The sequence below is a fragment of the Typopeltis vanoorti genome, chromosome 2 (assembly GCF_054136105.1).
Source record: "Typopeltis vanoorti isolate ZY-2024b chromosome 2, IOZ_Tvanoo_1.0, whole genome shotgun sequence".
NCBI classification, from domain to species: Eukaryota; Metazoa; Arthropoda; class Arachnida; order Uropygi; family Thelyphonidae; genus Typopeltis; species Typopeltis vanoorti.
In genome coordinates this window covers 178,314,544-178,339,434 of record NC_143550.1, presented here as the reverse complement: position 1 = coordinate 178,339,434, position 24,891 = coordinate 178,314,544, and the positions used below count along the sequence as shown (strand labels likewise).

Here is a 24,891-nt window from a genome sequence, read left to right as displayed (position 1 = left end):
AAGAAATGGGTATTCTATCATGACCCACCTTCAAACCTTGATGAACTAAGGGATAAAATTATGTGATATATCCAGCAGATGTTCCATCTCTTGTTCTCCAAGATGACAGAGAATTTTTTCATGCACTACAAAACCTGTCTTGAAAGAAAAGGTGCCCATTTCGAGCAGTAATCTTCCATTGTTAATGCTTTATTCGACCAAGATTCCACTGATAGTTGTGGATGTACATATCATCATGTGTAAACATATTTCTTTGTTAATAAACCCATTTACTTCATAACATATATCATTATAGTTGTTCAGTACTTTTTTTTTTGTGCCATACTGTATTAATAATGTAGGCAAAATACACAACTCAAAAATATCATGTAAAAAGGCTAATTATACTGTCAAGATATACGTATGTGTGCGTGTGTATTTTAACTTCTTGTCTCTTTGCCAGAAATGTTTGACATACCATCCACATTATGTAGTATTCATCATGGAGAAGATAAAGTTCTGTTTTTTCTTATTATGAGAGGTTTTCACACTGTTCCATCCTCTTAGTTCAGTGTGGTCTTATGTTATCTGCCTGCAGGGATAATCAGAGAGCAATCTTAGTTACTGAAGGCAAATCAAAGTAGTTAACTTAGAAAAGGCTTGCCTCTTTGGAACAGCATCCCTGGATTTCGGTTTCAATTGTTTTTTGTTTAGTTGGTGAAAAAGATAGCCTTGGGCTATATGATGAGATAAAGTAGCTGAGAACTTTTCTGTGTCTCCTACTGTTATCTACCTTTTCTTTTCTTTCTCTTAATACAAAACTGGCTCTCTTACACTGCTGTACTACTCTAAGCCTCTGATGAACCCCTCCCTCCCTCTATTCACTTTTTCACCTTAGCAGAGGTTGAAACCAATCACAATAGTAACGCTTCCCAAATCCATGGTAGTATGCATGTCTAATAGGAAGTGCTGTGCATTACAGTAGACTGTGAAAATTTGATGCTTAGTCCATCCACAGCTTAACCAAATAAATTTACACATCATCAATTTTCTGATATGTACTCTCAAGAGGTTTACAGGCTACTATGACAGTACTAAATTATTTGAGTATACATTATTACTAATTTCCTATTAACAATTTTCCTCCAAATTAGTCTGTTACCTGTCAACACTCCAATATTGTCATATCTAACATTTTGGTCTTCTAAGGCACTTCTGATTGAACCATTCCACCTAGATCTTTGTCTTCCTCTGGCTTTTTCTGCCATCTTGGCATCAAACATTTGTTTTACTAATCTTTCTTCTTTCATTTTGTTTATGTAACCATACCACCTTAGATTAGCCCTGATCACACATTCTTGAATGCCGACAATGTCAAACTCCTTTCTAATATCAGAATTCCTAATGACCTTGCTCACCAAGGCTCACCAGCAGGAATGTGAAAAGACAGCATCCTGAAGATTTAGCTAGTGGCTCCTAATGCTAATCCTCTGTGAGAGACAGCAGGAAAAAAAAAACATTCATATAATGTGCATCAGTGATATTTAATTATGAGTGGAAAAATAATCTTTAAATTTTTTATAGATTACCAGTGTTTTTTTTTTTTTCTTTTCTTTTTAATGTTCTTATCACTTTCATTTCTTTGTTATTCTGCTAGCAATTTACACGGTATGGCGCAAAAAAAAAAAAGTACTGAACTTCGACACCCATTTAATCCATAATGTATATCATATTGTTGTAGTTATTCAGTACCTTTTTTATTTTATTTTATTTTTTTTTTTTGTGCCATGCAGTATGAGATGGAATATAGGATAAATAATATATATATACATTTTTTTTTAATCTTGTAAATAGTTTCTTCTTAGAAGAACTAGGAAAATGTTTAGAAGAACCTCACAAACTTGGTCTGTTGTTTCGTCGTTATGAAAAAAGATTAAATATGTATGTTATATATTGCCAAAACAAACCAAAATCAGAATATATTGTATCTGAGTATCTGGAAACTTACTTTGAGGTAAGGAATGAGAAATCAAATTTGCTATAAATTACTTAATTTTACATTAATTAAATGAAATAATAATAACACATTCTTTGCTTCGTGTATATTGGACATTAGTATTTGATCAAACATTCATTTTTGCTGTATAAATGTGATTTCACTGTGCATGATTTTGTTCCCTGCAGCACATACAAAATGCATGCACTTCATAGAATGAGAGATTTATGGAAGGAAAAAGAATCTGGAGAGTGCATTTGTCATAAGTGTTTCATGAGTGAATGTCAGAAGTGTGAAGAGAGAGAGAGAGAGAGAAGAATGATAGCAACGAGTTGAAAGGATGAAAATGTGATTAGTGAGGTTGGTGTTATAAGTGGTATGAGTGATTGTAAGAATGAAACATTGGAAAATGTAGAGAATGACCAGATGATAATAGAAAAGATATCATAAAAAGTATGATATATTTTCAGTTCTCCACAGAACAAAACATGAAATTGAGTGGTTGGTATAACACAGAAGTGAAAGAAGGGGCAGTTGCAAAAAGCATGGTAAGGACCGAATTTTGTATGGTGATTCAGTAATAAGAAGTGTGCTTTAGAAAAGTGTGATAAAATAGTGTTTTCCTGATGCCAACATTGAGGATGTTAGTGATGCTCTAATGATGCAGAAAGTGAAAGAGATGTTTACAGAAGAGTGAGAAAGTAAAAGTTCTGAGTCTGTTGCTATGATATGATATAAGCAAGTTGAGACATTGTGCATGAGGAATGGTGTACAGTTTGCTGGAAGGGAAAGTTGGATGGCTTGTGTTTGAATGGATTTGACATCAGAAGTCTTCAGAAATTGTTGTTCAGTGAGAATTTGGAAGTGTACAGTCAGAAAAACTAGAATGTTTGGGGGGGGGGGTGCAGGTGAGCATGGATCTAGCAACTCAGAGATTAGGAGGTGAGAGTGTGATCATATGATGCTGAATGTAGTTCCCCAAAATTCTTAATTTTAGTGGGCTAAGCAACACGAGGTGTAAGGAAGGTGGTGGAATGAAGAGAATATTGCAGTTGATGGAAGTTTTTTCACTTGACTATGTTACCAATTGTATATTTGGTTTAATTCTTTATCCAAGTATAAGCAAACAAAGTTTGTAGTTTGTGTCTGAAGTATTTTCAGAACTGGGGCAACTCGTGATAAAGGTTAAGTAAGTTCTGATCACTTGCCTTAATATCTCCCATAATGCAAAGCACATCTCCTTGCGGACATGTATAATGCTATGCATTAAGGAAAGGGTCACTACCCAGACCTGTTTCGACCTTTATTGAGGTCTCATCAGTGGGAGCCAGACCCAGAGGTGGTGATACTAACGTGGAAGTGATGCAGAAGTCATATCACCGTATACCAGTTGCCAAAAGGTGCAACACCTTATTATTAAAATTCTCTGGATTAGAGATAGTCGATGGAAGTTTTTCACTTGGCTATGTAACCAATTATATATTTGGTTTAATCCTTTATCCAAGTGTAAGCAAACAAAGTTTGCTCCTGAAGTATTTTCAGGACTGGTGCAATTCGTGGTAAAGGCAGAGTAAGTTCTGATCACTTGCCTTAGTATCTCCCATAATGCAAAGCACATCTCCTTGCAGTATATGCGGTATATGTATAATGCTATGCATTAAGGGAAAGGCCACTACTCAGACTGGTTTTGACCTTTATTGAGGTCTCATCAGTGGGAGCCAGAGGTGGTGATACTAATGTGGAAGTAATGAGATTTCATATCACCATATACCACTTGCCAAAAGGTGTCAACACCTTATTATTAAAATTCTCTGGATTAGAGATAGTTGATGGAAGTTTTTTCACTTGGCTATGCTACCAATTATATATTTGGTTTAATCCTGTATCGAAGTGTAAGCAAACAAAGTTTGCACCTGAAGTATTTTCAGGACTCGGGCAACTCGTGGGATAAGTTGTGACCACTTGCCTTAGTATCTCCCATAATGCAAAGCACATCTCCTTATGAGTTGCCACAGTCCTGAAAATACCTCAGCCGTAAACTTTGTTTGCTTACACTTGGATAAAGGATTAAATCAAATATATAATTGGTAGTATAGCCAAGTGAAAAAACTTCCATCAACTATCTCTAATCTAGAGAATTTCAATAATGGGGTGTTGACACCTTTTGGAAACTGGTATATCTTGATATGACTTCTGCATTACTTCCACCTTAGTATCACCACCTCTGGGTCTAGCTCCCACTGATGTCAAAACCGGAGAATATATATTGAAACTGGTCCGGGTAGTGGCCCTTCCCTTAAATGCATAGCATTATACATGTCCACAAGGAGATGTGCCTAGTATCTCCCATTATTATGGGAGATACTAAGGCAAGTGATCAGAACTCACTCCACCTTTACCACGAGTTGCCCTAGTCCTGAAAATACTTCAGGAGCAAACTTTGTTTGCTTACACTTGGATAAAGGATTAAGCCATATATATATATATATAATTGGTAGAATATTGCAGTTTATGTATACTAATTCCAGAACTGTTCAAAGAGAGTGCAGAATGTAATTGATTGCTGTTATAATGCAGAGGATATAAGGGAGAATATACATGACATGCACTTTAAAATTAGAACAATGAATGCAGGTCAAGTAATGATTATGATGACATTGTAGATTGGGAGGAGGAGGAATGGTCATAGAAATGGAAGGAAATGAAATTTATACAGCTGTGGAGGTGATAATTACCTGGGGCAACATGTAATGGAGGGAACACGATGTTTGAGAGTGCTGGATCTGATCATAGCATCAGAAAACTTAACAGTAACCAATCCAGCTATGTTGCCTCTGTTTAGGGAAAGTGATCATAACTGGCATATTGCCAGACATGCACAATTTTCTGCTAAAATGAGGTGTGTGTGTTGAATTACAAAGCAGATGATTATGAAAGCTGAGGAGTCAGCTTTCTGCAGTGCTGTGGCATAAGAATTTGGAGGAGAGAGCGAGATGTTGGTGGTGCATAGGAGGTGGTCAAGGGGCATTTGAAAAAACATTATATCAGAATGTATATCCAGAGTCAGAAGGATAAATCAGGTAGGAGTTAGATGGATGAATAACATCATTAAGCGGGAGTTGCAGATAAAAAGTTGTGGAAGGAATATCGCTTACTTGCTGCAATAGTAGTACAACTCAACAGCGGCACAAGTCTTCCCTGCTATCAAATGCACTCTACACATCTAAAAGCTTACATCCATTTCTTCTACACAGCCTGTGCATTGAATCATTTGCTATTGCTGCCTTTCTTCCTAACTCAGTACTCTCATATCTGCATAGCAAACCTACAATTTTTACTCTTTCACATTTCTTTCTCTCTTCTCCCAGATTGATAGAATTCATACTGGTAGTGACACTGATGGGTTAGCAGTTTTCTGGTTTATGAAGTGACCAAATGTGGAACTTTTTCAAGCCTCCAAGTGGGAGTGATCTCAGACTGGGCAGTGAAATTCATCTCCCACCTAAAGACACTCACATCCATGTCCATGGCAGGATTCAAACACATGGCCTGTTGGTTGGATAGTGGGTACACTAACTGCTCGGCCAACCAGGCTAACAGTCTGAGACATTAGAGCACTGGAAGGTTTATCACGAGTAGAAGGAATGCAGTATGCTGTTATCGGCAAAACTGTGGATAGGGTTTGAAATCAGTGTCATTAGGTCACTTACATGCACATAAGAGGATGGATGAAATATCAGAGCCCTCAGGAACACCTGTACTAGTAAGAAAATCTGAAGAGAGAGAACATTCCGACCATTACACACAGTGAATGACCTGATGGAAAACTGGCAATCCAGTTAAAAAACTGGAAGGTAGACAATAAGATAGTATTTGCAGAAGGTTTTGATGCCATACTCTATCAAATGCATTGGAAATATCAATTGCAAACAGCACAAGTTTCTCCAAATCTTTGTCCAGGTTGGTGAGGTAAGCAAGATTTACTCTTCATCTTGATTGACAAAATCCATACTGGTGGTGACTGATGGGTTGGCAGTTTTCCAGGTTATGAAGTTGACTGGTGGTGCCTTTCTCCATTTAGACAGTGCTCATGTGAGAGCAAGTATGAGGGCAAGCATCTATCTCTTTTTTGGAATCAACTGAATAAAGTCCTGTTTCCATACTGTGGAGTGGATACTAGCGAAGTTTAATACAGTGCAGAGATGATGGATAGGTTTTATTCAGGAACACATCTGCTGAGCACAATTGGTTTAATACCATCAGGACTGGAAGCTGTTTTGGTATTTGGATTGTTCCAGATTCTTCTAATGCCTTTCTTCTGGTTGGTTGTAGAAGTCATGTAGTGCATTGATTCAGCTATAATTGGAGGTGATTTCCCATGATCAATCTATGCAAGAACTTGAAGAGAAGAGTGAATTCTAGAAGATTTGCTATAATAATTTCCACTCCGGTGGGGGGGGGGGGGGAGTGGAAGCATGGACACCAACACATATCTGGATTCAACTGTCATTTCTGCAAGAGGTACAAGTATTCTGCATTTAACTTTTTTGGAATTAGACTTGCTTTGTTAATGATATTGAATTTATTGCACTTTTATTACTTTCATCATAGGCTGTGGAGGTAGCAAAATAATCCTCAGAGATCCCACTTTACAACCTAGGCCTCCTATAAACACCCATAGAGGACACACCACCTAAATAGGACTGCAGAGTCATTTCCACATGTTTCATTTATATTTGTGTGTGTGGTGTGTGGTTTGTACTCCTTGAAAATGTCTCAGTGGTTGAGATGAAATATTGAAAGCATTAAAATAGTTTTTATTCCTTTCTTAGTGCTGTTAATACTTCTTTACAACTTCAACATGAAGACACTTGTAGTATGCTTATTTGATTGCCTTTGCATACTTCTTGGAAAACAGTGTCATGTATATTAGGTGAGAATTTTGAACAGAGAAAAGAATGAAGGTTCATATTCCAATGTGGATGATTTCTGTAATGCAATCATAAAAGGTATCTTTGCCTGGAACATTGAAACAGTTATCTGACTATAGAAGGAGTAGTTCTTGAAGATCTTTATACTTGATATTGTATTGGTCATGATTGGTTAAGATAATTTTCTCTCCAGATGAAACTTGTATTAGATTATATCTAAATTACTGGGAAGAGAAGACACCTCAGAATGTACCTAGAAGGAGAACTGATTAAATATAAAAATTTCACATTTGACGTTCCCAGACGTCTGATATTCCTCTGGCAAGGATTATCAGAGCACACAAAAGTAGAAGGTGAATGAAACCTCATTACTCTCCAACAGAGTGAATTCATGGAAAATTCATCTCATGAAACATTAATCACTGGAAAATTCATCGCTTATAAAATACATTGCAAGAAAATATATCCCGGGAAAATTCTTTGCAAGAAAATTTAAAATCCTATTGCAATGATATTCATATATGAAAAGCAAATTCAAAACAAGAAATATTTTATGTATTATTTATTTACTTACTTCGATTTTATTTAGCTTTCTAAAATATTTTTATTCCATATAAAGTTATTAATATTCTTTCTTACTTAGATACTACAGGTTCTGTGGATGGAATATTAATTTTTACAAAACTGAAATCGAGTGGTTAGGGAGAAAGGGCACCATATTTAAGAATATTTAGGGAGAATAGTTATTTTCAACTAATATTTATAATTAACTATTTATATATTCCTGTTAAATATTCTAATTATTTATAGCGAATAGTTATTAGGGAGAATAAAATATTTAAGAATAGTTAGGGAGAAAGGGTAGAATATTTATTCTTCTAACCGTTCACTATTTTTCTGCGCACTTAGACACCCATTCAGATTATTTTTTTTAATCTAAACTAATTCAGAAAATAAGTTGTTTCAGTTATAGAATACACATATATTCGATAACTGAAACACATCATCTTCTGAATTAGTTCAGATAAATAAATAAATTATATATATATATATATTACATCTGAATGGGCATCTAAGTATGCAGAAGAATAGTGAATGGTTAGAAGAATAAATGTTCTGGACTATTCCATCTACAGAACCTGTAGTATTTAAGTAAGAAACAATATTAATAACTTTTTAAGAAGAAACAGAAATTAGGAAACTAACCGATCAATAAAATATTAATTTCACTTTATAAGAATAAAAATATTATGAAAATCTAATTAAAATCTAAATAAATAATGCATAAATACATAAAGAAATTATATCTTGTATTGCATTTACTTTTCATGTATGGGTATCATTAATATATTTGAATTTTCTAGTGAAGAAATTTTCATTAAATAAGTTTCCCACGATAAATTGTCCATGTGATAATTGTGTAGACACGGTCAGTAGAATTGGATATTTCTCTGGCAAAGAATATCAGACCACACAAAAGCATAAGGCGAATGTAAATGAAACCTCATTACTCTCCAGCAGAGTGGACAGTTGAGGTGGGATTCAGTGAAATGGTCAGGTTTGAATGCCTGTGAGCAGTATTGGTGCAGATTATTTAAGTTTGTGTTCAAGGATCAAAGCTGTATAACTGAGAGGAGACCTTCACATAGCCTTTAAAGGAATGCGGAGAACCGACCAGGGCTTCTGACCTAATGTCCAATCCTCACCTTCTCGTGGTGCACCCTGTTGGGTATCTACTTTGATACTGAACAAACGAGGATGGGCTGGCAATTTGGGATAGAGCTGACCAAATTGTATTCTTATTGGTTAAACCAAAATAAAAAATGATGGTACAACATGACAAAATTTCATGCCAGCTGGTGTGTCGCCCGGTTAAACAAGGCCCCCATTGTTTTCGCCAGGGCGAACAGCGAAAAGTCAGCTACTGGAACAAATCTGAAAACAAACCCCAACTCAATCACCAATCAATCATCAACTCAATCATCAATCACCAACTCAATCACCAATCACAACTCAACCATCACCAGAGTTAAAGATCGGTACTATCAATGTAAGAAGCCTGAATGGCAAAGAATGGAGCTAGCTGAGGAATTAGATAAGTACCAGATTGACATAATAGGGGTGACTGAAACAAAAAAGACCAAAACTGGTGAGATCTTTCTGAGCAATAAATACAAAATGTTATATTCAGGCAATGACAATCAAGGAAAAGAAGGAGTAGCCATAGTATTCAACACAAAATACGAGGCTAATCTTCTTGAATGGCAGTCAGTCTCAAGTAGAGTAATGTGGGCAAATATGAGAATGGGGAACTGGACAATGAGACTTATTTGTACCTATGGTCCCACAGAAGGTTCTACTAAGATAGAAGTGGAGGAATTTTTTGAAGCTTTAGAAAAAGCAACTGACACAATGAAAAAGGAAAAGTTGGTCCTTGTTGGGGATCTAAATAGCAGAGTAGGAAATGATTGTGAGACATACAAAAATATTTTGGGAAAATTTGGAGAAAAGAGCAAAGCTAATAATAATGGCAAATATCTGTTGGATTTCTGCTCAGGACATGGACTGGTTATTACTAACACCATGTTCCAACATAAAAATGTGCACAAATTCACATGGAGAGAAGAGGCCAGGAATAAGAAAAGTCTCATTGACTATGTTATTGTTGATAGTGATGTTTTCTCCCTGGTGCAGGACACCAGACTATACAGAGGATTTGAAATTGGAAGTGATCACTATTTAGTCTTGAGCCGGATAAAATTGAATTTCATATTGAAAAGAATAACATGTAAGAAAGTTTTAAAGCGAATAAAAGTTCAGCAGCTCTCAGATGTTAACTGTAGACTAAAATACAGAAAGATTATTGAAAAGAAAATGAAAGAATTTGAGAACAGGAATCAAACCTTGGAGATTCAGTGGAAAACTCTGAAGAAAACATTGATTGATTCTGCCAGAGAAGCATGTGGTGAGGTTGTGTGCAAGGATAAAAAAATCAGAACTCCCTGGTGGACACAGGAAGTTAAAGAGGCAGTGAAGGAAAAGAAGAAAGCATATCAAAAGTTCCTGGCAAATAAGTCAGCTTGTGCTCTTAGAGAATACAGAGACAAATGTAAGAAAGCTAAACACTGTGTAAAACTAGCTAAACAAAAGTCATGGGAGGACTTTAGCAAGAATATAGAAAATAAATATCAAGAAGGTGGCAAAATATTCTGGAGGTTGTTGAAGAAGCTTAGGAATGGAGGAAAGAGTGCTGTAAAAGGAGTTAGAGATGATAAAGGTGACATGAAAAACAGGAGAAAAAGATATCCTTGAAGTATGGAGTAATTACTTTGAAAAGAATACAGAAGAAGAGAATACAGAGACAAATGTAAGAAAGCTAAACACTGTGTAAAACTAGCTAAACAAAAGTCATGGGAGGACTTTGGCAAGAATATAGAAAATAAATATCAAGAAGGTGGCAAAATATTCTGGAGGTTGTTGAAGAAGCTTAGGAATGGAGGAAAGAGTGCTGTAAAAGGAGTTAGAGATGATAAAGGTGACATGAAAAACAGGAGAAAAAGATATCCTTGAAGTATGGAGTAATTACTTTGAAAAACTGCTAAATGAAACAATAGCAGTGATGACAGCATAGTGATAAAAAACACTGACCAGCCTTGCAGTCAGGTATACATATCCATACTTGAAGTAGAAAAAGCCATCAAAGGCTTGAAATGTGGAAAGGCAGCAGGAGTAGATGATATTCGACCAGAAATGTTGAAGTATGGTGGTATAAGAGTCTTACAGTAGCTGCACTGCATAGTTCAGAAAGCCTGGACAGAGGGACGAATTCCCGATGATTGGAGTAGAGCTATCATAGTACCCATATATAAAAATGGAAATAAAACTGAATGTGAGAATTACAGAGGTATTTCCCTACTGAGTGTTCCTGGCAAGATCTATTCAAGTATACTTGAGAAACGGTTGAGAAGAATTGTGGAAGAACAAGCTGGATTCAAGCCAAATAGAGGCTGTCAGGATCAGATCTTCACTTTATGACAAATAGTCGAGAAAGTATGGGAATATAACAAAGATCTGTATTTAAGTTTTGTTGATTTGGAAAAGGCATATGGGAAGGTACCAAGAGAGAAGCTATTCAATACGCTACAGCTATATGGTGTCAATGGGACATTATATCAAGCAATCCTTAGTCTTTATTTGAGTTGTAAGTCAGCAGTTAGAATTGAAGGAAGTACAGGAAGATGGTTTAATGTTAAATCTGGTGTGAGACAAGGATGTACATTATCCCCTCTGTTATTCATTATCTATATGGATCACATTATGAAGGAAAGTGGTATTAAACCTGATATCAAAATTGGAGATGTTAATGTCAGCTCTTTGCTTTATGCAGATGATGTTATACTTCTAAATAAATCTGCTACAAGTCTGCAAGATTCTCTGACTAAATTGAATAGCTGTTGTAATAGATATGATATGAAGGTGCAATGAAAAGCCAAAGACAATGAAAATAGGCAGAATCATTGAAAATGTCAACTGTGTTGTGAATGGAGAACCTGTGGAACAAGTAAAACATTTCAGCTACTTAGGCACGATTTTTACTGAAGATGGTAAATTAAATATAGAAATAGACAACAGAATCAGCAAAGCTGGTATGGTGGGAAGTCAATTGAATAAATTCATATGGAATAAGAGAGAAATTAGTCAGAACACTAAATTAGCTGTATACAAGACAGTGTTCAAACCAGTTTTAACTTATGGATCTGAGAGCTGGGTAAGAAGTATAACACTTGACCAAAGACTAGAGACCCCAGATATGAGAGTCCTGAGAAAGATTAGAGGCGTGAACAAATGGCATCAATGGCAATATCATATTAAAAATGAGGATATTAGTAAAGAACTTGACATTGTCAGCATCCAGGAATGTGTTAGCAGAGCTAATCTCAGGTGGTATGGTCACTTAAATAGAATGGGAGATTAAAGATTAGCAAAACAAGTGTTCTCTGCCATGTTGGCAGGAAAACGATCCAGAGGAAGGCCAAGATATAGGTGGATTGATACGGTACAAAGTGCCTTAGAGGATAGAAATATAAGATCTGATAATGTTGGAGTCTTGACAAGTAAGAGACTGATTTGGAGGAAAATTGTAGATAGGAAGTTAGTAATGATGTAATTTTTTCATGTAGTTCTGTCATATCCTGTACACCCCTTGAGGGTACATGGCAGGAATTTGATGATGATGATGATGATGTGTTTATGCTAGAAATCTTAGTGAAGTACAGTATTTTGACTTTATCAATATTTTTCAGTTTATATATATATATATATATATATATATATAACAAAAAAATTGCCTAAAGAAGTTCTTCATTCTAAACTTCAGTCAGAAAATACTTTACATAGACTTCATTTGGAAATCGTGACCATAGTATCCATTTGAAGTGCCTGTAAAAAAAGACACAAATCTGAAAACAGGGCATCTGTAGGGTTGAAGTGAATCAGTGAGGGAGTAATCATTTATCAGCCAAATTGCTCTCTTCTGGACAGCACCAAGAATGTTTAGGGAGTTTTAACTGCATCACCTAAAAGTGAATAATTGCTACTTTTTCCAGAATAGTACGTAATAGACCTAATTTGAAATTGAATGATACAGATCTTAATTTACGTAACAGTAAACATTTGTGAATATCACTTCCTTGTGTGTTCAGTGCCATTGGTTCCCAATCTGTGGACACTTTAATCATTCAAATGAATATAATGCATAGAACAAGTTTTTCAAGCAGCAAACTATTTATGACAGTTTTGTATTTGAGATGTATATATTCTGATTTTAATGTACTTTGCCACACACCACTAAGTTATGTATAGCTTAGTGGTGTGTGGCAAAGTACATTAATAGAGATGCATACTATTTATCTGTTGATAAATAAGGGAATATCATGAGAATACCTACTCACTGATGAGACCTCAAAAAAGGTTGAAACCGGTCTGGGTAGTGACCTCTCCTCATAATGTAAGGCAGTATTACATCTCCTAGGAGCTGTGTTTTACATTATGAGAAAATATCAAGGATAGTGAGGGAGCTTGCTCAACCTTTGCTTCGAGTTGCCTTGGCATTGCACTACCAGGTGTTCACTTACACTTGGATTCGCCGATAGTTCTTTGGCATGAAACTCTTAGATTGTAGTTTTCAATCAGAGTTTTGCATACTGGTTGTAAAATAATAAGGAATTTTTATCCCCTTAATTTAACATTAACTCTTAGTAAGGGAATATCATGAGTAGACATATAAATACAAAATTAATGACGGAAAATCTCACATAAAAAGATTTTTTTAATAGTATAATTTTTGCCTGTGTCACAGACATCTTTAGTACATGTTAAGCTCAAATTAAACAATAACTGACAATTCCAAAAAGTGCCACCTAAGTAGCTAGTGTAAGATAACTAAAAAGGCCAATAAAATTTTCTAACAAAAAAAAAAAACTATATATACAATAAAAAGTTAGGAAATATTATCTGATTTGTAAAGTACTATCTCCCATAAAGGGGATAGACGTAAACTATCGGATCTGTTTAAGTTAGGAGGGTGGAGTAAAGTTTCACATGTTTCTTTATAAAGCCGTTGTATGAAGAACTGACTTTTGTGAAGGACTCTTTTTTTTTCCAATGAAATCTATGTCTGGTTAACATGGCATGTTCTGCAAGTCCAGACTGTTCAGGTTTAAGGTACTGAATATTAGACTGGTGTTCTTCTAGTCAAATAGAGGTAGATCTTCCTGTTTGTCTGAAATAAGATAATCCAAAAGAGCAAGGAATCTGGTAGATTCCTTGGTCTTGTGGATTATCTATAGAACCTGGATAATTAAGATGTGGAAGCTTGTCCTTAGGAGAAGTGAGAAAGGTGGAGATTTTTCTGACCAGTCGAAAGGCAAAAAAATATTCAGTGGTTTTAAAACTTTTGCTATACATTCACTAATGCCGTGTACATATGGGATAGGAATGCACGTTATTTCTTCTGTATTTGAAGATGAAGACATATTAAAACTACTCAAAGCTCTTTTGATGAAGGAATTCTTGTATCCATTAGATAGAAAGGATGAAGTAATATATTGCAGTTCTTTCTGTAAGAGATCGTCTGAAGAACAAAAGGAGTTGGCCCGATGAACCAGTGTTTTAATAGTTCCTGCCTTTTGACTGGGATGGTGATGATATTCAGTATGGATATAATTGCCAGCATGAGTCTTCTTTCTATAGCCTGAGAAATGTGGTTACCATCTGATTGGCGAAGAATTAGATCTAAAAAGGCTAACTGCTTATTTGATTCTATTTCAAGGGTTAACTGGATTCTTGGATGAAGTGCATTTAACTTAGTGAGAAACTGTTGAAGTTCATCAGAAGAGCCATTCCAAATAGCAAAAATGTCATCGACATATCTGAACCAATGAGTAGGTCTGGGAGAAATGTTGTCAAAGATATTTTTCAAAATGTTCCATAAAGAAGTTGGAGATAGCAAGAGAAAGAGGATTTTATCGACATTTTTATAAAAGTTGGTGGTTATAGTTGTAGAGGGCCGTTCTAGATGACAGATAGACAGAGGAAGTGAGGAACAGGAGAAGTTGGTTCGTTATGTTTACATTTGGACTGAGAAAAGATGTTAGGCAGTTGCTGTTCTTATTTTAACAGGCCCAGCAGAAAGCAAAAGAATGATGGAGGTTCAATGAAGCAGTAGCCATTTGAAGTGCCTGTAGAAAAAACACAGAGCTGAAAACTGTGCATCTGTAGGGTGGTGTCGAAGTGAATCAGTGAAGCTGGGATCATTTATCAGCCAAATTGCTCTCTTCTGGACAGTACAAAGAATGTTTAGGGAGTTTTAACTGCATCATCCCCCAAACTTGTAACATACAGAGTTAGTAACTAGATGGTGAAAAGTAACATCTTGCAGAAAAGGGGTCTAGTTAGAGGCTTAGGAAGCTGTGTGATGGATCTGATGCCGGGAGGGACTGGATGTAAATGTCAGTTCAAGGAGTGAGATATATTTGAGACCACAGCCTATAAGTCAGTGGCACACTCAGGATTTAATCTTGGAGGGAGCCGAGCGCTCAGGATTTAACCTTTTGGGGGGGGGGGGCGAGTTGAGTAGACGTTTTGCGAATACACACTACACATCGCATACGACCTATAACTGAGCATCTGCAGTGATCGCTAATTCATAAGTAGCACACAACATAAATAAAAAAAATTAATTTTAATTAGGAAAAGATTTTTGGAAATTTTTCTAGTGTTTTTTCCTTTTCTTTGGGGGGTGTCCGGGCCCCTTAGCCCCCCCCCCCTCTGGGTGCACCACTGCTATAAGTTGTTGAACATAATCACTATTTGTGTATCCAGGTTAGCATTTGAGGCTCTTATCTGAATGTCATTACATATTGAAATATAATTTTAAAGTTCTTTTTGATACATTTATTCTCAGAATGAAATTAATGAAAAATTGTCTAACAATAATAGGGGAAATCGAAGTTAATTAAGTAGTATTTGGTTTGGTGACCCCCCCCTGCCCCGAATTTTATTAGGGCTCAGGACTGGCATATGGCTGGGACATATTCATGACTAATCCATGTATGTTCACCAGGCTGGTTTGCCTGTTCTGGGGGACGAAAAACCCGAGTTTCTAGGTGAAAAAAACCTTCTACCTTCATATGAGACCAGCTAACTCACCTTTCGTCAAATGACACCAAATGAAGGTTCCTCACGTCACTGACGGGAATCAAGCCCAGGTCTTTCCGACCAGAGGGCTTTGTCTATACTGACTGAGCTATGGAGGCTCGAGTAGTATTTAGTGGCAGTTAAATATTTATTTGCATTAAATCATTTTTGTTAATTTTTGGAATACAAATTAAATGCAGAATGTTATGAGACTGTTTTAATTAAACTATAAATTATTTTAAATGAAACATTTATACTGATAGAATATATATGTACTTGTAGCTTCACCAGAGGAAATTATAAGAGCATCTGACAAACGATTTATGAAACAATAAAATTAACTTCAGTTGACAGAAAACATCTGCACTCAACAATGCATAAAATTGCTATTAACTTAACTCTAGACTCTAGTAACTTAGTATTATCAGGAAGAATAGAATAGACAGGATAAGGGTGGGGTACTGCTGATGATAGTAGATGAATTGCAGCCAACAAGAGTAGGAGTAAGGCAGATGGCAGTTCTCTTGAGTTAATCTGGTGTGAGATTGAGGCCAATTGGGCAAAATATAAAATTGGTTACTACTATAGGCCGAAAGGGGGGGGGGGGAGTGTCAGGAATGATATGGAAGACATGCATCAGCAGATTAGTACAATTAAGTCGAGTAATTATAATCAGACGCAGTTCCTTTGACTACGCTGTTTAATTTAAAGTTCTGCTCTGGCAGTCCCAAGAGAGTGGAAGGAGGGCAAAATAATTCCTTTGCCTAAAGAATGGTCTAAGTCTGTAGTAACAAATTATAGACCAATTATTATTTCAAGAGTGGTGGCGGTGGTAAAAGTACTGGAAAACTTGATCATAAAAAGAATTCAGGAATGGGGGGGAACTTCATAGACAGATTGGAAGGAGGAAAGAATGGCAGGAAGAATGGAAATGGGATTTATACACTTACTGAGAGATAATTACTTGAAGCAGAATGTGATGGAGAGGACTTGAGGTACAATAGTATTGAATCTTGTTATAGGATCAGAAGATCATAACTAAGGTGGCTATATTTTGCTCCATTGAGGGCAACATAGCCACGTGTGGTCTTGGCTTGGGTGGTAGAAAAACACATCAAAATTGCAGTTAAGAAGGGGTGTATATGGAATTACAGGGCAGGTGATTATAATACATTTAGGAAGCAGCTTAAAGCAGTACTATGTCATAAAGATTTGCAAGGGAAGGATATTCACAGTGCATGAGGGGATAGTCAAGGGGTATATGGAGGAAGAATATCACACTATACACCCAAGGTCAGGATGGCAAATTGAGTAGGAGTTAAATGATGAGTAATATGATGAGTACAAGGATTAGACAAGGAAATTGACCAGCATGGTAAGTAACTAAAACAAAATCAGCAAAATCAAAGAGTTTTTTGTAATGTGGTAAGTAAGAGGAAGAATGATTATGGAAGGATAACTTTAATGAGTGCAGATGGTAGAGAGATAACGAAGGCAGACGAAATTGTTGAGCTACTGAGTAATCATTTTGCAAGGGTATATCATCCAAATGAAGATATTGTTATGACACAGAATGATGTGAGAACAGAGGTCGAAGAATTGGAGGTACTTAGTATATTGCAGAATCTGAATGAAAATACAGCTTGCCATTGGATGGGTTATTGGCTCTCGTTTTATGAGAATGTGCAGGGGAACTGGCAGTGCCTTTGACTAGGCTGTTTAACTTAAAGCTCAGCTCTGGTAGTCCCAAGAGAGTGGAAGGAGGACAAAATAATTCCTTTGCATAAAGGATGGTGTAAGTCTGTAGTAACAAATTATAGATCAATTATTTTTTCAAGAGTGGTGGTAAAAGTACTGGAAAACTTGGTGATAAAAAGAATTCAGGAATGGGTGGATAAGAATATGCTCTGTGAGGCGTAGCATGGCTTTGTGAAGGGTTGGCCATGCCTTAGTAATCAACTACCTTTTATAATAGAGTGACAGCAGAGTTGGATAAAGGGAATGGCCACACAATGACTGATGAATTTTGCAAAGGCACATGATAGGATACCACATAGAACTCTTATGCAAACTGCAAAAAATGGGGATGGATATGAAACTGGTGATGTGGATAAAAGGGTGGCTCATGGGCAGAGTACTATATAGAGGAGCAGAATTCAGAAGGCATGTGACTAATAATGTGCAGCAGGGCTCTGTGTTTGGACTACTGCTGTTTAACATGTACATAAATGATAGGAAATAATTTGAAGAGAGATAGATATTCAGTTGTTTGCTGATGATGCAAAGTTGGGTAAGGTAATAAATAATCAAGGTGATGTAGAGAGTTTGCAGGATGATTTAAATAGACTGACGGTATGGACAAAACATAGTGGATATCAATTTAATGTGGAAGAGTGTCAAGTTATGCATTTTGGGATACAATGATTGTGTACCACATTGAGGAAACTGTACTCCAGGGATTTAGGGATAGTGTTGCTAAAGGAGCCAGGGTAGTTCACAGGATTACTTAGTCAGTGAAGAATTTTTTGCTCAGGTCTGGTCACCTGAGTTTCTTGGGAAGTGGTGGTGGAGAGGACCAAGTGAGTGACCAAGATGGTGAATTGTCTGTGGACAATTCACCATCTTGTGAGGATAGATTGAAGGTTTTGGATTGCAAAAGTTGGTTAATAGGCAAAAAAGAGGGGATATGATTAAAAAAAAAAAAAATCACATTGGATGTCGTAGATGCCGTATGGTCACTCCCATACCTCACTGTGTTTTGGACACAAAGCCTTCTGCTAGAAGTAGTAGGGTCTCAGATGCTCTTTCCACACAGAGTTAGTAGGACAATCACAAACATTCATTCCCATAGCAGGATTCAAATCAGCAGTCTGTTGGCTGGAGAGCAGATACGCTAACCACTAAACCAATCAGGCTGACTGCAATATGATAGAAACATTTAAAGTACTTAAGGGCTTTTATAGAATTAATTCAGGGGAAATGTTTTAGTACTTGGTTGGAGGAGGCAGAACAAGAAGTCATTCCTGGAAGTTGGATAAGAGTGTGGTTAGCAAAGGTGTAAGGACTAGTCCTTTCTTTTAGTGTTACACGGTGATCAGCATTGATTTAAAAATTTTATGGAATTTACAACCGTGTTTTTTAACACGGTTGTAAATTCCATAAAATTTTTAAATGAGTGTAAGGACTGGATATTTTACTTGGAGAGTGGTGAACGGATGGAATTGGTTGCCTGAGTCAATCGTGAGTGCTTTGTGTGTTAATGGTTGGAAGGAGAGGTGTGATAGATATTGTGTTGATATTATGGGTCTCCCATAATGATCCATGGAAGTACCAGTGGTGAGCTATAAGGGGCTTATAGCTCACCACTGGAAGTACCAGTGGTGAGCCCTTTTATAATTTTTCTCAAACTTGCGAGCCCCTTGCTCTTCTTGTTTAATAATCTTGTAGAACTAGAAAATACCACCGTGGAATCGGTACACAATAAATAACGGAAAAAACTCACGTAGAAAGATTATTTATTAGTATAATTTTCGCCTGTGTGTCACAGGCATCTTCAGTACATTAAGCTCAAAATTAAACACTAACTGACAATTCCAAAAAGCGCCACCTAAGTAGCTGGTGTAAGATAACTAAAAAGGTCAATAACTTTCCTTAAAAAAAAAAAAAAAAAAAAAAAAAAAAAAATCAATACAATAAAAAGTTAGGAAAGATTAGCTGATTTGTAAAGTACTATCTCCCATAAAGGGGATAGGCGTAAGCCGTCGGATCTGTTTAAGTTAGGAGAATGAAGTAGAGTTTCACATGTTTTTTTATAAAGGCGTTCCATAAGAAACTGACTTTTGAGAAGAACTCTTGTCTTTCTCCATTGAACTCTGTGTCTAGTGAAGATGGCATGTTCAGAAAGTCCAGACTTTTCAGGTTTAAAGTATTCAATATAAGATTGGTGTTCTTCTAGCTGAATAGAGGCAGATCTTTCCGTTTGTCCGAAATAAGATAATCCACAAGAGCACGGAATCTGGTAGACACCTGGATGATTAAGATGTGGAAGCTTGTCCTTAGGAGAAGTGAGAAAGGTGGAGATTTTTCTAAATGGTCGAAAGAAGCAAAAATATTCAGTGGTTTTAAAACTTTTGCTATACGTTCACTGATGCCTTGTACATAAGGGATAGTAATGTGCGTTATTTCCTCTGTGTTTGAAGAGGAAGACATATTAAAACTACTCAAAGTTCTTTTAATGAAGCAATTCTTATAACCATTAGATAGAAAGAGCGCACGGAAACATCTAAGACTCTTCAAAGGACAAGACAACAACAACAACAACATAGAAAGGAAGAAGTTATGTATTGTAGTTCTTTCTGTAAAAGATCGTCTGTAGAACTTTGAGTAGTTTTAATATGTCTTCCTCTTCAAACACAGAGGAAATAACGTGCATTACTATCCCTTATGTACAAGGCATCAGTGAACGTATAGCAAAAGTTTTAAAACCACTGAATATTTTTGTTGCCTTTCGACCGTTTAGAAACATCTCCACCTTTCTCACATCTCCTAAGGACAAGCTTCCACATCTTAATCATCCAGGTGTCTACCAGATTCCGTGCTCTTGTGGATTATCTTATTTCGGACAAATGGGAAGATCTGCCTCTATTCGGCTAGAAGAACACCAGAACACCAATCTTATATTGAATACTTTAAACCTGAAAAGTCTGGACTTTCTGAACATGCCATCTTCACTAGACACAGAGTTCATTGGAGAAAGACAAGAGTTCTTCACAAAAGTCAGTTTCTCATGGAACGCCTTTATAAAGAAACATATGAAACTCTACTTCATTCTCCTAACTTAAACAGATCCGACGGCTTACGCCTATCCCCTTTATGGGAGATAGTACTTTACAAATCAGCGAATCTTTCCTAACTTTTTATTGTATTAATTATTTTTTTATTTTTTTTTTAGGAAAGTTATTGACCTTTTTAGTTATCTTATGCCAACTACTTAGGTGGTGCTTTTTGGAATTGTCAGTTAGTGTTTAATTTTGAGCTTAATGTACTGAAGATGCCTGTGACACACAGGCGAAAATTATACCAATAAATAATCTTTCTACATGAGTTTTTTCCGTTATTTATTGTGTACCGATATGTCTACTCACGGTTTACCTCTTTTAAAACCCACCGTGGAATGTATACACGCTACTATAATTGCTACTTTAAATTCATATGGATTTTCTAATAACTAAGGTACCTGAGGCAAATAAGGCCCATCTTATTTAAAATTTGAATAAGTTAGACAATTGTTTAGATTAATTGAAACAACAGTGTTCATATTAAAGTTTGTATTATCACTAATTAAAAAAAAACACAAATAAGAACAATTCTTGCAGTAATTTATATTTTAACCAAGTCTTTAAATATTACCTTGTGTGGGCCTTATTAAACCATAGTAGTTTAATAAAGCCCTTGAACAAAATTAAATATTTTAAAAAGAATATAACAATTATTTTTAATTATTATTAAAGTTAATCATAAGAACAGTCATAAGGGCATAAAAATACGCCACATTCTTCTTTTGTGAGACCAACACACTCTTCATGGTACCATTTAACACACTGTGTGCATTGCCTCATATCAGCAACCTTTTCTTCTCTTCATCCATGGCAATATCACCCATCTTTTGACACTCTGTTTGTTCCTTTATTTATTTATTTTTTTTTTGGTTCTTCCTGTTTTTTAGTGGCAGCTTTCTCTTTCTTACTATCCTTTTCTTTGAAAAAATCTTTGGTCACTCTCTGGCCCTTATAATTTAACGCTTTTCTTCTTGGTGTTGCTTTACAACTGCATAATTTGGCGTTGGTATTAACTCCTGAAAAGATGACTTCAAAGAGTTCTTTGATTTTAGATTTGCCAATGGAATCTCATCATCGGAGTTATCTGAATCACAAGATGGAGGATTAGGACATGTTCATACAGCTCGAGCAGGATTCAAAAATTGAGCTTTACGTTTAGAAATTGTTGGCTTTCTCTTTAAAAATAACTTCAACCAATCTTTTCCTGCAAGGCCACTTTCTTTATTGAAGTTATTCCTAATTTCATTTTGTTCACAAAATATAAAAGTTTGCCTGCATATAGCTTTTGGAGTTAAAGGGATGCCAATTGAATTAAACTTTACTATTCTTTCTACCAAGTTCTCTTGTTCTTTTGTTAGCACAGTATTTCTTCCTAATCTTTTCGTCATCTTCTCTGTCTTTAAATGGTTCCTCAGTGTTCTTCTAGGGACTCCATAGCGTCTGATGCTGCACGTTGTGATAGTTGTCCTCTTTGCACAGCTTTCATAACTGCTTCTAGTCTTTCATCAGTCCAAAGAACCCGTTTCTTCTTAACTTCTGACATTTTCAGAGGCCTTTAGCAATAAAATAGTAACTATTATGAGCAATCGCCAAAAATAAAATCATAAATGATAGCAGTTTAATAAGGTCCATCAACAAATTTACTGGGCCTTATTAACTACCGCGAACTAGGTTAGATCACATCTATTTTCATGTAAAATATGAATTCAAATCAATTAAAACATTTTTTTATCATAAAACTGAATGTTGAAAGAACAATTTAAATATAAAAACAATGCGAAAAGAACAATATTTTTAATTAAAACTTACGAACTATTGCGGCATAATATTATTAAATGGGAAGACACAATACAGTCGCTAGACAATATGGCGCTATTGATTTGCCATTGTATTGCTTCCTCTGTGTGTGTGTGTGTGTGTGTGTGTGTGTGTGTGTAAGAAACCAAACTGGCACAACTTACCGTAAATGTGATTTTTTTTTAAACGGGCCTTATTTACCTCAGGTACCTTATATAAAAAATCATTTCATTGCATTTTGTTCTGATGGAGCTAGTGTAATGTTAGGAAACAAATCAGGTGTTGCAATCAAACTTCTACAAAAATTTCCCAATGTTGTGATTTGGCATTGTGCTCATCTTTTACACTTATCATTAGACGATTCGATAAAAAACATTAAAGAAATAAATCATTTTGAAATATTTATTATTATTTAATAATAATAATAAAATTTTCTATATTCAGACAGTCAAGGTACATTGTATTTAAAGATATATTACAAGTATATAATTTGTATACAATCAATCATATATGATGCACATCCAGAAAGTTCAGTCCAGTCAAGAATTAAAAAAAAAAAAGAAAAAAATACTGGCAGTGAAGAAAAAAGTTTTATTATAAGCTAAAATATCTACATATACACTCCATTTTTCCAAATAGTTGCCATTGACTTCCAGGCATGTTTGGTATCATGGCACCAGCTTCTTCATTCCACATCAAGAAAAGTCTGCCACCAGTGTGAGTTCAACCCCTGAGCCACACTGTTCTTTAGTTCATCATGTTCAAAGCACTGAGAAGGGAGCCACTGCTTCATATGCAGGAACAAGAGGTAGTCAAGTGGTGTCAGGTCAGGGCTGTAGATGGGTGGTCAAAAAGTTCCCACCCATACTTCTGAATTTGCTTAATTACTAATCTGCATTCCTTCAGTGTTTCACTGAGTCAACCATTGAATAATGCTGTTCTTCAGTTCCTCATCTTCTTCAAAGCGCTGAAATGGGAGCCACTACTTCATATGCAGGAACAAGAGGTAGTCACTAGACACCAGGTTGGGGCTGTAGGGTGTGGTAGAAAAGTTCTTCCCAAACTTCTGAATTTGCTGAATTTCTCATCTGAGTTTCTTCAGTGTTCACAATATGCAATGATATTAATTGTTGTTCCTCACTGAAGAAAATCAACTAGCAAGATCCCTTTTCTCCAGAAGTCAGTGTCCTTCTGTTTTTTGACCAGTGATGGCTGTTTGAATTTTTTTGCTTTCGGAGATGATGAATTGTACACTACATTGATTGTTGTTTTGAGTTGACATTTGTGTACGAAATCCACATTTCATCACCAGTCACAGTATGAGAAAGTGCGTCTACTTCATTTTCGTGATGCTCCAAAAATTTTGAGCTGATTCCACTTGTTGCTGTTTATGCACATCGGTCATCATTTTTGGGACCCATCTGGCACAAAATTTCTTATACCCCACTTTTCTATCACAATTTTATGAATGACTGAGCATGAAACTTCCAGGAATTTAAAAGAAGTTCCCTAATTGTGAAATGACGATTCTTGCAAATTTTCTTGTTTACTCTTTCTACCGAATCATCTGTAACCACATCTTGGCCAACCACTGTGCTCTTCATCGTGAACATTGTCGTGCCCTTCTGTAAAGAAATGACAGCATTGCCTAAGCCTACTGTCACTCATTATGTTAGATGTGTAAACCTTACCCAGTTGTCGGCAAATTTCTGCAGCAGTGTTGTTTTCCACCAACAATAACCATATCACACCACAAAACCTTCCAACTGGCATGATTTTTTTATCACTGCACTCAATATAAATTATTCATAGAAGACAGCAAACAATAATGCAGGAAAAGTAAAATGATCAACAGCTAGCTAATAAATCACTGTATACTATAATGCTCCTGCTCCAATATCTTATTTGGCAGTAAATTGTGAACAGGCCTTACTTTCTGGATGTGCTTCATATAAACAAATATATGATCATATTAAAAAATAAGATATATAATGTAGTCTATATATGTTCTAATTATTCATGTGCAGGAGCTGAGGCAGAGATTAGGACATAAGCTGCAACTTCCAGATCTTCTTATTAAACCTATTCAGCGTATAACAAAGTACCAGCTCCTCTTGAAGGTAAAGTTAATATTAATTTTCCATTGTATTTATAAGATTTTTCATGCTTTCTGAATAACAAAATGAGATCCAGAATCACGAATAATTAATATAGTTACAAAATTGATTTGACCTGCATTAATATTTAATTAGTCATAATGAATGAAATGAAAAAGCCTTCACAGCTCAGCCAGTATAGACAAATCCCTTTGGTCGGAAAGACTTGGGTTCGATTCCTGTCTATGACATGCGGAACCGTTATCTGGTCTCTTTTGACTAAAGGTGAGTTAGCCAGTCTCATACAGAGGTAGAGGGGTTTTTCGTCCCACAGAATAGGCAAACTAGCCCTGTGAACACACATGGATCTATAGTCATGAATACTTGCTCTTAGAGGATGCAGCAGAGGAGTGATGAGCTGGCTGCATTAATTCATTGTAAACCCCCTCATTAGGGAACTGTACCTGTCCTAAGGGGCAGGTGAGAAGGGAAGGAATGAAATAAACTGAATGGAACAGTTTTATTACATTACTCAATTTACATCCTCAGCCACACCA

At 36.0% G+C, this 24,891-nt stretch overlaps 1 protein-coding gene across 1 annotated transcript in view; it reads left to right on the top strand.

The window, feature by feature from the left end:
• Positions 1 to 24,891, top strand: part of trio (trio Rho guanine nucleotide exchange factor) — a 1,056,141-nt gene that overhangs the window by 929,807 nt on the left and 101,443 nt on the right. Inside the window, exons 44-45 of the mRNA XM_090403001.1 lie at positions 1,834 to 1,993; positions 24,266 to 24,358. Of these exons, the coding sequence (XP_090259127.1) occupies positions 1,834 to 1,993; positions 24,266 to 24,358 (253 nt within the window). The remainder of the gene's footprint in view (positions 1 to 1,833; positions 1,994 to 24,265; positions 24,359 to 24,891) is intronic.